This window comes from Staurois parvus, unplaced genomic scaffold, assembly GCF_062004578.1.
Source record: "Staurois parvus isolate SC_StPar_1 unplaced genomic scaffold, SC_StPar_1.0 ptg000149l, whole genome shotgun sequence".
Taxonomy (NCBI): Eukaryota; Metazoa; Chordata; class Amphibia; order Anura; family Ranidae; genus Staurois; species Staurois parvus.
In genome coordinates, this window is record NW_028317945.1 from 24,424 (window position 1) to 41,345 (window position 16,922).

Consider the following 16,922-nt stretch of genomic DNA (forward strand, 5'->3'; position numbering starts at 1 on the left):
TAGTAACACTTTACATATTTATGAATGGATGGGTTCAATCGCTTACTTCAGCTTGTGTCAGACATGGCTGTGTTTTGCTCTTTAGCTTTGGGTTCAGCCAAAATGAAACATTTTGGGTTCTGCCCCAATCTTACTTTCAAGTGTGCAGCATTTATTTTTTAATTTAAATTTTTTTTTTTTTTAAAGCAACAACCTCCTAAACAGTGAACCATTTTAGGAGCTTATTCTACTGTCTGTCACACTTCTCAAATCAGTGTGCCAGAATAAATGTGCCTGTATAGTGACCTTTTGTTGACCTTCTGACACTAGAACTGGCTACCCCGCACTCAGCGCTTACGTCTGAATGCATTACATGCATTTCCATGACTCCACACAATCTAATTTGTGAATGTTTAAACAATATATTTGCTAGTTGTTTGTGTTGCTTGCTTGAATTGCTGCTTTGTTGCTTTAACAGGAATTTTTCAGTTTTTAGATCTTTGCTTTGCTCTCTTTTAGGTCACAGAACAAAAAACCAAAGTGCCCGAAGCGACGAAACCAAGTTCAAGCCAAGCGACGGCCGCCAGCCTACCTGGCAGTTCCCCCTCGCCACCAGTCAATGGTGGCAACAATGCCAAAAGGGTGGCAGTGCCGAACGGACAACCGCCCAGCACCGCCCGCTACATGCCTCGGGAGGTGCCACCGCGATTCCGCTGCCAGCAGGACCACAAAGTGTTACTGAAGCGTGGGCAGCCCCCTCCAGCATCCTGTATGCTGTTGGGGGGAGGAGCAGGGACTCCACCCTCCTCCACTGCACCAGGGGCAGGCCCAGGCAACGCACAGCCAGGGGCAGGAACACTGCTGTCGGGGGAAAGCGGAACTGCAACAGGTACGTTTAAAGGGACTGCATTTCATTACTTTTTCTTAAAAGAAATGTTAAATGTGTATTTTTGTATGTGTGTCTATGTATATGTGATCTGATATATAATATATATATAAGTTGTGTGTTTTTGATATAGTAAATATGAAATGTTGTAAATAAAGTTTTGAGCAGCAGTAGAGCTGTAAGCTCATTTTAAGCCTGCCTATTGCTGAAAGTGAACAGATTCTGTAGCTCAAGCTCACATCTAAATGCACAATAGAATAAGTCTAAAGAGTGACTCATACCTCTCCTGGCCAAGCAGCTACGGTTGTTCTTTTCCTTGAGAAAACCTGTAACGCTCTGACACCGGTGTATTTTGAAAAATAAGCCTTGTATATAGATAGAAACCTACTGTATATAATCAGCTTAAATTTAATAAACAAAGCTTACTCAAAAGCATTTCACTTTTTATTTCAAAGCACATTTACTTTACTATTAATTTTCAGTTCTTGGGCCTCTTATCTTGCTACACACAGCAGTCCATATGAACACTTGTAGCAGATTGTTGTAAACACTGTGCTCATTGAGTTTACATGGGAAGTGATGACATTGTTTTTTTTCCTAATACAGAAGCTTGGAAAAACCTCATATAGCTCTGTACTGTCTCCCCCTGCAGTAGTAAATTGCTTATAGACGTGATCGGTTGCTGCCAAGCTGCATGGGGGTGGAGAGATTAGGGGCTACATTAAACCCCTTTGTCCTGATCCAGACCACCGCATGAAAAAAAAAAAACCTAGGCCCTTGGCACATTAGCGATCATATCACTGTTACATCTCATTAGTGGCAGGATGGTTAAAAAAAATGTAGAGCATACAATCTCCTGTTTCTACATGTCACAGCTTCATTGGCTGGCTGAGCAATCCTCCCTTACTCATGGAAGTGCTGCATAAAGTCATTCATCAGTAATGGAACAATACCTTACTAATTCAGTCAGGGAGGGAGCATTGCGCAAAACAGAGTTGTCATCCACAACAGTATCACAAGTGTGAAATGATTCTCAGGGTTAAGGTTAGCTGTATGTTTATTTGTATTTCTGCCTGTTCATCAGCATGTCTATTCTTAGTCATTTAACCACTTCAGTGCCAGGCACTTTTACACCCTTCCTGCCCAGGCCAATTTTCAGGTTTCAGCGCTCACACTTTGACAATTGCACGGTAATGCAACACTGTAACCAAACTAAATTTTTATAATTTTGTTCACACAACTAGAGCTTTCTTTTAGTGGTATTTAATCACCACTGGGATTTTTATTTTTTGCTAAATTAACAAAAAAAGACCAAAAAATTTTGAAAAAAAAATCTTGTTTTTCTTTGTTATAAAAGTTTGCAAATAATTTTTCTTCATAAATTTAGGTCAAGATGTAGTCTGCTATATTTCTTTGGTGAAAATAACCCAAATCAGTATTTATTATTTAGTCTGTAGGAAAGTTATAGAGTTCACAAACTATGGGATATATCTGAAAATTGATCAATCCTGAAGTACTGACAGCCAATCTAATTTTTTGAAGCCCAAAAATGTCAGAACAGTACAGATATCCCCCAAATGACCCCTTTTAGCAAAGTAGGCAGTCCGATGTATTTCGTAAGAGGCATGGCAAGTTTTTTTAAGTTGTAATTTTTTTTGTCATTTTTTGGAAAATTAAGAAATTAACAATTTTTCACAATTTTTTTTTTTACATACTGTCACCACTGCAGTACAGCGTCATCATATAACTGGTGTGATGGTGATCAGGGACACTGATTGGTGACAGTACGAAAAAAAAAATAAATATATTTATTAAATTTTTTCTCTTTTTTTAAGATTTGTTTTCATATTGCAATATGACCAAAGTAGTATAATGTTACCATAGTAACATTGTACTACTTTGGGGAAGTGATCAGTGTTTTTTTTACACAATTTGGTTAATTATAGGAAATAATTTCTTTGCTATAAGCAAGCATTTAACTAAATGAAATCGATTCATTTAGGGTTTTTTGGTTGTGATTAGCTGTGATTGGCAACAGCTAATCATATGACACAGATGGGCTGTGATTGGCCCTGCCTGTCCATGTGATCGCTGTGACCATTCACAGCTAGACACACTTGTGTACAGTGGATGGCATGAAAGAAAGCCATCCATTGTATACAACTGTCATGTGACCTGCTGTGATTGGTCAAAGCAGGTCACATGGTACCGGCAACAGGGCCAGTACACAGATCTGTCATCGGCCGTGTCCGAGGAAAATTGTGGAAAAGCATGGACAGTCTCAAGGTTACAAGTCCATCTCCAGAGATCTCAATGTTCCTATGTCCACTGTGTGCAACATTGTCAAGAATTTACAACCCATAGCATTGTAGATGATCTCCCTGGATGCGGACAAAAGAAAAAAATTGAACAAAGATTGCAATGAAGGATTGTTTCAGTGGTGGATAAAGAACCTCAGTCAACTTCCAGACAAGTCCAAGCCTTCATGCACAGGGTACAACTATGTCGGCTTGCATTATACGTTACCATCTAAATGAAAAGGGAAGCTATTAGGGATGTATCGAAATTTCGGTGGCCGAAACATTTTGGCTGAAAATACCCATATCGGCCTATGGCCAATATGAAAATAGGCACAGATACAAGTGCCGAAAATACCCCCCCCCCCCCCCCCACCGCCACCTGGTGGTTCTCAGCCTTACCTGAGAACCCATTCAACGATCTGGGCATAGAGATCAGTGAAGGGAAGATGGCCTCCACACACGTGGCGTCTTATTGACCCCATATCTCTCTGTAAGGAGGACCTGTCACTGCTTATTTCTATAACAAGGGATGTTTGCATTTCTTGTGATAGGAATAAATGTGATTTAAACCAAAAAAAAATGTTTAAGGTACGGTTTAAAAAAAAAAAATGTTTAACCATTTCCCGACCACCCTATTACAGAAATATGGCACGGGTGCGCAAAATCACACACACACACACACACACACACACACACACGCATATATATATATACATACACGCACAAGGTTTTGCATTTCTGGGTAGGGGGTGCTCGTGCGCCCTACCTGCGTCGCCATTCGCGGCTGTCAATCACCGGGTCCCAGCCGATAATAGCTGAGCATCTCCGACGGGGAGGAAAACTGTAAACAAAGCAGTTCTCCCTGTCAGTTCATGCACACTGCTTTGGATGGCTGTGCAGAGCCATGCAAAGCAGCATGCTTACAGTGAAGCACATGGACACAGCACACAGTTAACCCTTTGATCGCCCCTCATGTTAACCCCTTCCTACCCAGTGCCTTTAGTACAGTGTCAGTGCTTTTGTTTTTAACACTGATCTCTGTATTGGTGTCACTGGGGAGGTTAGAGACACCAAATCAGTCCCCCCCCAGTGTCAGAATACCTTTCGCAGTCCCCCTGTAGGTCACTGATTGCCACCATTACTAGTAAAAATAAAATTAAAAAAAATTTACAATATTAATACCACCATTTTGTAAATGCTATAACTTTCACGTGAACCAATTAATTTACACGTATTGGGGTTTTTTTCCAGCAAAGACATGTAGCAGAATACATTTTGTCCTAAATTTATGACTAAATTTGATTTTTACATTTTTTTTTTACGGGACATGTTTAACTGCTTCCTGACCGCTCTATAGCAGAAATACTGCTACAGGGTGGCACAGGTGTGCAAAGTCACGTGTGTGTGTGTATATATACGTGATTTTGCAGTTCTGCGTAGTGGACACATGCGTACTACCTGCGCCGCTATTCGCGGCTGTCAACCACCGGTTCCCAGCCGGTGATTGCCGAGCATCTCCGATGGGGAGGAGAACTGTTTGTAAACAAAACAGTTCTCCTCCCTGTTAGCTCATGCACTCTGCTTTGTTTGGCTGTGCACAGCACAACCATGCAAAGCAGTGTGCTTACAGTGAAACACGCGCACAGCACATAGTAAAACACCACACAGTTAACCCTTTGATCGCCCTTCATGTTAACCCCTTCCTGCCCAGTGCCTTTAGTACAGTGTCAGTGCTTTTTTTTTTTTTTTTTAGCACTGATCACTGTATTGGGGTCAGTGGCAGTTAGTCAGTTCACCGCCGGGACAGAGTGCCCACCGCAGTCCCCCTATAAGTCGCTGATTGCCGCCATTACTAGTAAGAATTAAAAAAAAAATCCCAGTGTATATATACACCACCACTTGTAAACGCTATAACTTTCACGTAAACCAATTAATTTACGCGTATTGGTATTTTGTTTAGCAAAGACATGTAGCAGAATACATTTTGGCCTAACTGTATGACGAAATCTATTTTGTTTTTTTTGTTTTGTTTTTTCTACTGGACAGGTTTAATAGCAAAAATCAAATATTTTTTCCCACTAAATTGTCAAGTTTTTTCTCTTTATAGCACAAAAAATAAAAAATGCAGAGGCGATCAAATACCACTGAAAGACAGTTCAATTCGTGGGAAGAAAAAGGGTGTAAATTTCATTTGGGTGCAGCATTACATAAGCACACAATTGTCAGTTAAAGTAGCGCAGTGCCATAACGCAAAAAATGGCCTGGTCAGGAAGGAGAGTAAATCCTCAGGTGGGATAGTGGTTAAAGTGCCCCTGTCCCCCCCGTGCTCGCTCACAGTGGTGAATGCATGCGTAGACCACACTTACATATTTATCTGTGTACAAACCACAAATATGTATCGCAGCAAATGTCCGAGCAAGAGCAACAATTCTAGCACTAGACTTTCTTTGTAACTTTACACTGGTAACTTGTAGAAATTTTTAAAGCTGCACCCACGGAGATTAAGTACCATAGTTTGGTTTGGCGTCATTCCACGAGCATGCTCAATTTTAAAGCGTGACATGTTGGGTATCTATTTACTCGAAGTGACATTTTTTCATAAAAAAAAATTGTGTTTGAAAAAATATATATATACATTTTTAAAACTGTCCATTTCGGTTTTTGGCCATCCTGAATTTTCGGCTTCAGCGCCAGAATTTTCATTTCAATGCACCACTAGACACTGTCATAGGAGACCCAAGAGGACCCCACTGCTGACTCAGAAACATAAAAAAACCAGATTGGAGTTTGCTAAAAATTACCTGAGGTAGCCGGAATCCTTTTGGGAGAATGTGGAATGAAACAAATTAAATAAAAATACAGCTTTTGGGTAAAGCCCATCATTCTACTGTTTTCAGAAAAAAAGAAATGAGACCTTTAGGGAAAAGAATACAGTCCTTACAGTCAAACGTGGTGGATGTTCACTGATGTTCTGGCATTTGGATGCTTTGCTGCTTCAGGCATTGGATGTCTTGATCATTTGCATGACATTATGAAATCTGAAGACTACCAGAGAATTTTGGGGTGCAGTGTGGGGCTCAGTGTCAGAAAGTTGGTTTTCAGTCAGAGGTCATGGGTCTTACAGCAGGGCAATGACCCAAAGCACACGTCAAAAAACACCCAGAAATGGTTTAAGGCAAAGTGCCGGAGAGTACTGAACTGGCCAGCAATGAGTCCAGATCCCAGTCCCATAGAGCACCTGTGGAGAGAACTCAAAACAGCAGTTGAGAAAAAAAAACCCCTTCAAACTGTGGGACCTGAAGCAGTTGGCGAAAGAAGAACAGTACAAAATTCCAGTAGAGAGGTGTAAAACTTATTGGTGGTTACAGGAATCGATTGATTTCAGTTATTTTTTTCCAAGGGGTGTTAAATTGCATATGCAAATATAAGCAATAATTCAATATGAAATTGAGAGTTCCAATAATTCTGTCCAGTATTTTGGGGGATTTTGTGTGGAATGTGTTGGATGTGGCTTTTGTTTCTCCACTTTGTTGTGTCATACCAATACAAACAAAACAAATACACATGAGAATGCCTAACCATTTGTAATTGCAACAATTTTCTGGGTGAAGTGGTGCATTATCTGACATCAGTGCAGGGCTGCCAATATTTTTGGCCAAGACTGTATGTTTGATCTCTCACGAGATCCAAAATTAGTTTTGGGGAGATGGCAGCTATTCCTTCTAATAATGCGCATTATAAGCTACATGTGGATACAGAATGTTGTGATGGCCTTATAAACCAGAAAGGGACCTACTAAGCCATTATATGGACTCTACCCACAGCGTTCAGGATATGTTTGGACTCGCTGCAGTCATGGTGTACTGGTATCGGAAATCCTAACCCTGACCCAGCTAGCTGAATTGGCTCGTTCATATAACCTTTGGTTACTTCAGAGGCAAGAATTTAACTCACCTAGCAGGGTACCACATTGGCCAAGGGTAACGTCTGTCTCAAGTTTATGCCTCTTAATGCCTATTAATGAAACTGAACTGTCTAATTTATCCATTGCTTGTTTGAAACAAGTAGATTACATAATTTCCTGCTAGCAGAATAAAACCATACTGGTCAAACTAACATTTATTTCTGTTTTGCTCAATTTCAATTTTAACACAAATAGCTTATATTTGCATACAGTTGCAAGAAAAAGTATATGAACCCCTTGGGATTACATGGAGTATTGCATGAATTGGGCATAAAATGTGTTCTGAATATCATCTAAGTCACAACAATAGAAGAACACAGTCTGCTGAACATAATACTATACACACATTAGATGTTGCCATGGTTTAATTGCACATAACATGTAAACATTCACAGTGCAGGGAGGAAAAAATGTGAACCTTTGGACTTGATAACTGGTTGACCCTCCTTTGGCAGCAATTACCTCAACCAAACGTTTCCTGTAGTTGCTGATCAGACCTGCACAACGATCTGGAGTAATTTTGGACCACTCCTCTTCACAAAACTGTTTCAGTGTAGCAATATTCTTGGGATGTCTGGTGTGAATCGCTCTCTTAAGGTCATGCCACAGCATTTCAATCGGGTTGAGGTCAGGACTCTGACTGGGCTACTCCAGAAGGCGTATTCTGTGCTGTTGCAGCCATTGTTTTGTTGAATTACTTGTATGCTTTGGATCACTGATGGGGGGCACAGTCTCTGATGGGGGTGCTGCTTCTGATTGAGTGCTGCTTTGAAGGAGTGCGAAGCAGTTAAACACAGCAGTCTAATTATGCCTTCTCTACTTTCACAGGTAAATGCATCTATCTCCTATCTCCGCTCTTAACTAGAAAAACGCATTGACTCCTGCTGCTTTCCTCTGGGTAAATGCATCTATCTCGTATCTCCGCTCTTAACTAGAAAAACGCATTGACTCCGGCTGCTTTCCTCTGGGTAAATGCATCTATCTCCTATCTCCGCTCTTAACTAGAAAAACGCATTGACTCCTGTTAAATTCAGAACAAATGGTGTATTTATATTTGTGTATATGCTGACCAGTTCTCACCTCCAGCTGCACCCGTTTTATGACTAGTCTGTTTCCTGAGAAACATCCCCCACTATTCATGTGATCCTTATCAGCTTCTAATTGGGGTGGAGTTGAATGCTCATTTGAGCATCTCCCTATAAATTTAGATCAGCTCATGGGGGGAGATCACTGATGGGGGGCACAGTCTGATGGGGGTGCTGCTTCTGATTGAGTGCTGCTTTGAAGGAGTGCAAAGCAGTAGTGCTGCTTTGAAGGAGTGCAAAGCAGTAGTGCTGCTTTGAAGGAGTGCAAAGCAGTAGTGCTGCTTTGAAGGAGTGCAAAGCAGTAGTGCTGCTTTGAAGGAGTGCAAAGCAGTAGTGCTGCTTTGAAGGAGTGCAAAGCAGTAGTGCTGCTTTGAAGGAGTGCAAAGCAGTAGTGCTGCTTTGAAGGAGTGCAAAGCAGTAGTGCTGCTTTGAAGGAGTGCAAAGCAGTAGTGCTGCTTTGAAGGAGTGCAAAGCAGTAGTGCTGCTTTGAAGGAGTGCAAAGCAGTAGTGCTGCTTTGAAGGAGTGCAAAGCAGTAGTGCTGCTTTGAAGGAGTGCAAAGCAGTAGTGCTGCTTTGAAGGAGTGCAAAGCAGTAGTGCTGCTTTGAAGGAGTGCAAAGCAGTAGTGCTGCTTTGAAGGAGTGCAAAGCAGTAGTGCTGCTTTGAAGGAGTGCAAAGCAGTAGTGCTGCTTTGAAGGAGTGCAAAGCAGTAGTGCTGCTTTGAAGGAGTGCAAAGCAGTTAAACACAGCAGTTGAACTAAAGCAGGAGAACTTAAGCAGCAGGAAGACACAACAACAGCAAGAAACTCTACTGCACGCTGGACAGACTGCAAGCATACACCCTGGGAAACATCTCTTACATACCTGAGTCCCACTCCGTGTACCTTTATATAATACATCCCCTCTTCTCCTTTCCATATTACTATCCTCTGTTCCCAAATCTCATTTCTTTACCCCTCTGCTCCACCACAAAACTTGTACATCTCCCCCTCATTGCTATCATCTCCCTACTACTGCTCTCATCACCTCCCCAAAATGTCTCTTCCACTCCTCCTCATTTTCCTCTCCTCCGTTCCCAAAATCCATTCACTATATCCCTCTGCTCCTCCCAAACATTTGTATATTTGTCCTCACTGCTTCCTTCGCCCCACTACAGCACCCACCACCTCCTCCTATTACTCCACTCTCCCACTGACCTGAACACCTCCACTAGTAGTTTCTCACGCTCCTGCACATCCTGCTCCCATGCCACCTTTCTCACCCTTCTCCTCCTCCTAACCGCGGGGGACATCTCCCCGAATCCTGGCCCTCCACCACCTCCCTCACCTGCACAACACCCTCCCGCCTCCACGTCCTGCCGCAACCCCCGTAACTTAGTAACTGTCCCCCTGCTCCCTAAAATCACACCCCCCCCCCCCCCGTTTTCATGTGCACTCCTGAACGCCCGATCGGTGTGCAACAAGCTTACTGGCATCCACGACCTCTTTGTTTCCTGCTCCCTCAACCTCCTAGCGATCACAGAAACCTGGATCCAGCCCACTGACTCTACCTCCCCTTCTGCACTCTCCTACGGAGGTCTCACCTGGACCCATTCACCCAGGCCTAACGGTCATAAAGGTGGTGGGGTTGGTCTGCTCCTGTCACCGCAGAGCACCTTCCGAGTCCTCCCAAACCCCCCCTCCCTATCATTCTCCTCCTTCGAGGCCCACTGCGTCCGACAATTCTCCCCAACCCCCCTGAAGATTGCTGTGATATACCGGCCTCCTGGATCCATATCCCGCTTCCTGGATGACTTCTCCTCCTGGCTACCCACCATCATCCTTGGGGATTTCAACATCCCTGTCAACCTCGACAACCCAGACACATCCCATCTCCTCCACTTAACCTCCTCCTTTGCACTTGCACAGTGTATACAATCCACCACCCACTCCAACGGTAATATCCTTGATCTTGTCTTCTCCAACCGCTGCGCTCCCCACAACCTCACTAACACCCCCTTCCCTCTCTCTGACCACAACCTTATTACCTTCTCTATCTCCTCATCCTCTAACGCCTATTCCTCCAAATGTCACACTACTACCAGCCGTAACCTCCGCAACCTTAACCCTGCCCCCCTCCACTCTGCAGCTGATCAACTCCACGACAGCATCCTCCCCCTGTCCTGCCCCGACTTGGCTATGAGTGCCTACATCGCGCTGTCAACAGCCCTTGACTCACTAGCGCCTTTAACCACACGCAACATCAGACCCTGACCACTCCAGCCCTGGCAGACTGATCACACCAAAACCCTCAAACGACACAGTTGTGCCCTGGAGCGACTATGGCGCAAAACCAAATCCCAACAAGCCTTCACCCGCTACAAATCTTCCTTCCACACCTACACCTCCTCCCTCCACGTAGCCAAACAAGTCTACTTCTGACCCTCATCAAGGCCCTCTCCTCCAATCTTTGCCGACTCTTCTCCACCTTCAACTCTCTACTCTCGCCACCTCCACCCAGCACCTCACTCACTGCCCTTGAGATTGCCAATCACTTCAAAAACAAGATTGACACAATTCGCAAGGACATCGCCGTAACTCACACGCCCTCTCAACCCGTCCCCTCTCACACAGCTACCCCATCATCCCCCCTCTCCCTCGACATAACCCGCAGGGACTTCGTCGCTGCTCAAACCCCCTCCAACCCCGTTCCACCTCACTCAACTACCCCCTCATCACCCCTCTCCCATGGCCCCACCACTGCTCTGACCCCCACTTTCACCCCACCCTACATTCCTCATACTGAAGCCCCCCCAACACTCCGCACCTTTGACCTTACTACCATCAAGGAAGTCTCCAAGATCCTCTCTGATGCCCGCCTCACCACCTGCCCCCTTGACCCTATCCCCTCACAACTCCTACGACCTCCCTCCCCATCCATCCTACGCTCCCTCACCCACATCTTTAATCTCTCCCTCTCCTCCGGCACTTTCCCCTCCCCTCTGAAACATGCACACATCACCCTTATACTTAAAAAGCCTTCCCTGGACCCCAATGACCCGAACAACCTCAGACCCATCTCCCTGCTCCCATTTACATCTAAACTCCTCGAGCGCCTAGTCTACACCCGCCTAAGCTCTCACCTCAACGACAACCACCTCCTCGATCCCCTACAGTCCGGCTTCCGTCCCCTGCACTCCACCGAAACTGCCTTACTCAAACTCTCCAACGACCTGCTAACCGCCAAAGCTAATGGCCATTATTCAGTGCTCCTACTCCTTTACCTCTCTGCGGCCTTCGACACAGTCGACCACCCCCTCCTCCTCAAAAAACTACACTCCCTCGGCTTCAGAGATTCTGCTCTCTCCTGGCTCTCATCCTACCTGTCACATATAATGCTACCACCTCCCCCTCACTCCCCCTCTCTGTTGGGGTCCCTCAAGGCTCTGTCCTCGTGCCCCTTCCTCTCTCCATCTACACCTCCTCCCTTGGCCAACTCATACACTCTCACGGCTTCAACTACCACCTCTATGCCGACGACACACAAATCTATCTCTCAACCCCCCACCTCACTCCCTCGGTCTCCGCCCAAATCACACACCTACTGAGCGACATATCAGACTGGATGTCGCTCCACTTCCTTAAACTGAACCTCTCCAAAACCGAGTTTTTTGTCTTCCCTCCCAGCCAGGACACCACCCCCCATTGACTACTCCATCACATCCAACAACGCCACTATCAAACCCACCCCGCAGGCCAGAGTACTTGGTGTCATTCTGGACTCCAACCTATCCTTCCAGCCCCAAGTCCAATCTTTAACAAACTCGTGCAGACTCCACCTCCACAACATCGCCAAAATATGCACGTTCCTAACCCCAGAAACCACTAAACAGCTCATCCACTCCCTCATCAGATCACGACTCGGCTACTGCAACTCCCTCCTCACTGGCCTGCCTCGCCGCTGGCTATCCCTGCTTCAGTCGATCCTGAATACGGCTGCCAGACTCATTCACCTTTCCAACCGCTCCATCTCTGCCACCCCCCTCTGCCAATCCCTCCACTGGCTTCCGATTGCGCAACGGATCAAATTCAAAATCCTAACACTGACGTACAAAGCTGTCCACCATACTGCCCCGTACTACATCACTGACCTAATATCCAAGTACCGCCCAGTACGCACACTCCGCTCCTCAGAAGACCTCCTTCTCTCTAGTTCCCTGGTCTCCTCCTCCCATACCCGCCTCCAGGACTTCTCCAGGGTGTCACCCATCCTCTGGAACTCCCTGCCCCAACCCATCAGATTATCACCTACTCTCCTCTCCTTTAGGTGCACCCTGAAAACCCATCTCTTCAGGGAAGCCTATCCCACCCCCTGCTAACCTCCCGACCTCCTCCACTCTTCCTACCACTCCATCCCCCACAGCTATCTCCTCCTGTACCACTATCCCCTCCCTCCTAGATTGTAAGCTCGAAAGAGCAGGGCCCTCGATCCCCTCATGTTTTGCATTGTATTGGTATTGTTCTGTCACATGTTCTGTCCCCCTTTGCAATGTACAGCGCTGAGCGAACCATTGGCGCTTTATAAATACTGTATAATAATAATTGTCCTGATGCATCACCCATCCTTTGCGGAGCTTCAGTTGGCGGACAGATGGTCGTACGTTTTCCTGCAAAATGTCTTGATAAACTCTGGAATTCATTTTCCCATCAATGACAACAATCCGTCAAGGCCCTGAGGCAGCAAAGCAGCCCCAAACCATGATGCTCCCTCCGCCATGTTTTACAGTGGGGATGAGGTTTTGATGTTGGTGTGCTGTGCCTTTTTTTCTCCACACATATAGTGTTGTGTGTTCTTCCCAAACAATTCAATCTTGGTTTCATCTGTCCACAGTATATTTTGCCAGTAGTGCTGTGGTACATCCAGGTGCTCTTTTGCAAACTTCAAACATGCTGCAATATTCTTTTTGGACAGCAATGGCTTCCTCCGTGGTGTCCTCCCATGTACTCCATTCTTGTTTAATGTTTTCCTTATTGTAGATGTGTCAACAAAAATGTTAGCATGTGCCAGAGATTTCTGTAGGTCTTTAGCTGACACTCTGGGATTCTTCTTTACCTCATGCAGCATTCTGCGCTGTGCTCTTGCAGTCATTTTTACAGGACGACCACGACTAGGGAGAGTAGCAACAGTGCTAAACTTTCTCCATTTGTAGACAGTCTGTCTTACCTTGGACACATGAACATCAAGGCTTTTGGAGATACTTTTGTAACCCTTTCCAGCTTCATGCAAGTCAACAATTCTTGATCGTAGGTCTTCTGAGAGCTCATTTCTGCGAGGCATGGTTCACATCAGACAGTGCTTCTTGAAACCAGTAAACCCAAAACAGGTGTGTGTTTTTTAAGGGCAGGACAGCTGTCAGCAACACATCCAATATCATCACACTGATTGGAGTCAAGGTTGGCTCACTCCTGGCTCCAATTAGCTCTGGGAGAAGTCATTAAGCTAGGGCCTCACATACTTTTTCCTCCCTGCACTGTGAATGTTTACATGTTATGTACAATTAAACCATGGCAACATCTAATGTTTGTGTAGTATTATGTTCAGCAGACTGTGTTCTTCTATTGTTGTGACTTAGATGACGTTCAGAGCACATTTTATGCCCAATTCATGCAAAACTCCACGTAATCCCAACTGGTTCACATACTTTTTCTTGCAACTGTATGCATTTGTTTTCTTTGTTTTTTTTTAATTTTTTGCTTCTGTACATATTTTAGCTTCTCATTACCAACATTTTAAAGTGGTTGTTTGGATAAAATTCACAGGCGGTATTCCCCATTTTATATATTAGTGTGTGTTTGTGTGTTCAAAAAGGGCTTTGGTGATCTCTTGTATGGGTAAGCGGAACCTGGATACGTGGTGGCAGGCCGCGCACACTGGTACCAGGGGTTGTGAAAGAAATTGGGCAGCAGTGCAGCTGCTCAACTTCTTCCATCTGACAGGCAGGAGTCTGCCTGTCCATTTTAGAGACCATCCCGGCAGCTGCAGCCACTGGCTTGTGTATAACCCCCAACTTCTAAGTAATTTTCTACCAAAAAAATAGTGATACTCAAAGTGACGGTAGCAAGAACTGCTTGAATTTGCCACACGTCAGTAATGTTACCCACGCTGATGCAAATGTTTGCATGAATTAGGTGCTGGTAGTTCTTAAAGCGGAGTTCCACTCACCCTGTCACAAAATAAAAGTCAGCAGCTACAAAAACTGTAGCTGCTGACTTTTAAAAAAAAACAGCCACTTACCTGTACCTCAGTCCCGTGGTGTGTCTCCCGCAGCCTTTTTCACCAGCCATCCTGTTTCCCAGGAGGCCGGCTTCTTCAGTGTGGGCACCCGGCTGTGATTGCTTGCGGCTTCACAGCTGAGTACCCGCTGCGCATGCGCGAGTAGTGCTGCGCTTCATGAATGCATATATTAATTAAACAGCACCACACTTACTCAAACCCCTCCAATTATATAGAAAAGTAGAATACTTCCACCCTTGAAAGCTAATTAAAATATATCAAAGAAAACTTTTCTTTTTACAAAAAATCCAATCTACATACAAAAGTGTCCAATATAAAAAATTAAAGTATCCCCAATGTTCTAAACCACATCCATGAAACAATCTTTTTCTTCTTTCAAAAGTTATTCTCAATTCCGGAAGTCTGTAGTGATCATATACCTAAAAAAAAAAAAAAAAAAAAAACTCAAAATATTGTCATATCCTTTATACAATAAAAATATATACCCCACACTTGTGCAAAAAAAAAAATTGTGAGATTAACAAGAGTATGGATATAGATGCATTCAACTGCACATGCACATATATTCCATAACCTTCAAAATATAAACCAACTTTTCAATGTGAAACACTCCAAAACGTGTACACTCCAACAAATCAGTGAAACATTCCTGTGTATATCACCACACTATATTCAACTGTGCTCAAAAACCACTCCAACTCGTGCAGCAATGGATAATTACCCTCTGGGTATATCAATAAGGCATATCACAAGACTGGGATAATCTCTCTCTTCAAGTTCTGCCCATCCTTTCCTCCAATTTCCTCATAAACAAATCAGTAATTAGATAAAGTAGGTTTAATACAATACCACTTTATTCAGCAACTTGCATTAAAGATTGAGAAAAGCAGCTCCTCACAATAGAGACAGGATATATGGACAAAGCTAGGGAACAGTAGCCGCATGTTCCCTCTTCCAAAATGGCCACGATCGCACTTCCGGTTTGACATCAATGCGCCTGACGTCACGTGTCCCTGATGCGTTTCGTCACTTCCTTCATACTCTTGTTAATCTCACATTTTTTTATTTTTTTATTTTTTGCACAAGTGTGGGGTATATATTTTTATTGTATAAAGGATATGACACTATTTTGAGTTTTTGTGTTTTTTGAGGTATATGATCACTACAGACGTCCGGAATTGAGAATAACTTTTGAAAGAAGAAAAAGATTGTTTCACGGATGCACTTCATGAATGGTCCTGTCACATGTCCCAAAAGACTACAGGGATGGAGGGAGGACACCTTCTGTTTCCGATGGCCTAGGCCAGTGGTCGGCAAGCCTCGGCTCGCGAGCCACATGCGGCTCTTTACAAACTTAAATGCGGCTCTTCTGTGTGCCGGGCGCCCGCTCCCCTCCCTCCTCTCGGGCGGCCGCCCCAAAAGTCAGGACTCTGCAGCTGTCAGGATGTAGGCGGGGCAGCGTGACGAACTCCTCTCCTCTCACAGTCCGCCCTGAAGACCAGAACGGCGCGGGAACACGGCGAGAAGAACGCGCGGAGCAAAGGTAAGTGAATTGACACAGGGGGGACTTGGGGACTTAATATGGGGGATGAATTAATATGGGGGATGAATTAATATGGGGGATGAATTACTATAGGGGGGATGAATTACTATAGGGGGGATGAATTACTATATGGGGGATGAATTACTATGGGGGTTGAATTACTATATGGGGGATGAATTACTATGGGGGATGAATTACTATGGGGGGGATGAATTACTATGGGGGATGAATTACTATATGGGGGATGTATTTTCAGTTTTAAAAATGTGGCTCTCAAAATAAATTTCAATCGTGGGTTTGGCGAGATTTGGCTCAGTTGAAAAAAAAGGTTGCCCACCATTGGCCTAGGCGATCGGACCGGAAATGGGAGTGGGTACCTGTCAAATTTGGGTACCCGCTCGCCCTCCAAAGGGGCCAATCCTTAATGGGGAGTGGGTTAGCAGTCCTTAAAGCAGAACTTTCCCTTTCGGTGGAGCTCCGCTTTAAGTGAACAAGGGGTGTTGGGGCCGTTTTGAATTCCCCTGAACATGTTATTAAAAATGGGCATGGTGTTTAGAGCATCTGGTAAATATAAACCATTCTATGTGCATAGATGAACAGGCTTGAGAAAGGGGGCTCACCCCTGAAAATCATTGCAAAATATACACTTCAATTGGTGTTTGAGAGGAAGCGAGCAGACACATGCAATAGCCATTATCTGTGCAGAACTCCTCACAGAGGCATGTATATGCCTTCTTGCTCAGCAGTAGAGGATTGCAGTGATCTATTGGCCTCCTGGACGGGTGTCGCGCTTTTTTGATGATTTCTCCGCCTGGCTACCCTACTTTCTCTCTTCTGAACTACCTGCTATCATTCTCAGAGATTTTAACATCCCTATTAATGTCAACAACCCAG

At 44.5% G+C, this 16,922-nt stretch overlaps 1 protein-coding gene across 1 annotated transcript in view; it reads left to right on the plus strand.

Annotated features, from left to right (window-relative positions):
- Positions 1 to 498: 498 nt before the first annotated feature.
- Positions 499 to 16,922, plus strand: part of TNRC6B (trinucleotide repeat containing adaptor 6B) — a gene marked incomplete at its 5' end in the record, with an annotated part of 282,305 nt that continues 265,881 nt past the window's right edge. Inside the window, one exon of the mRNA XM_089674295.1 lies at positions 499 to 868. Within this exon, the coding sequence (XP_089530421.1) occupies positions 499 to 868 (370 nt within the window). The remainder of the gene's footprint in view (positions 869 to 16,922) is intronic.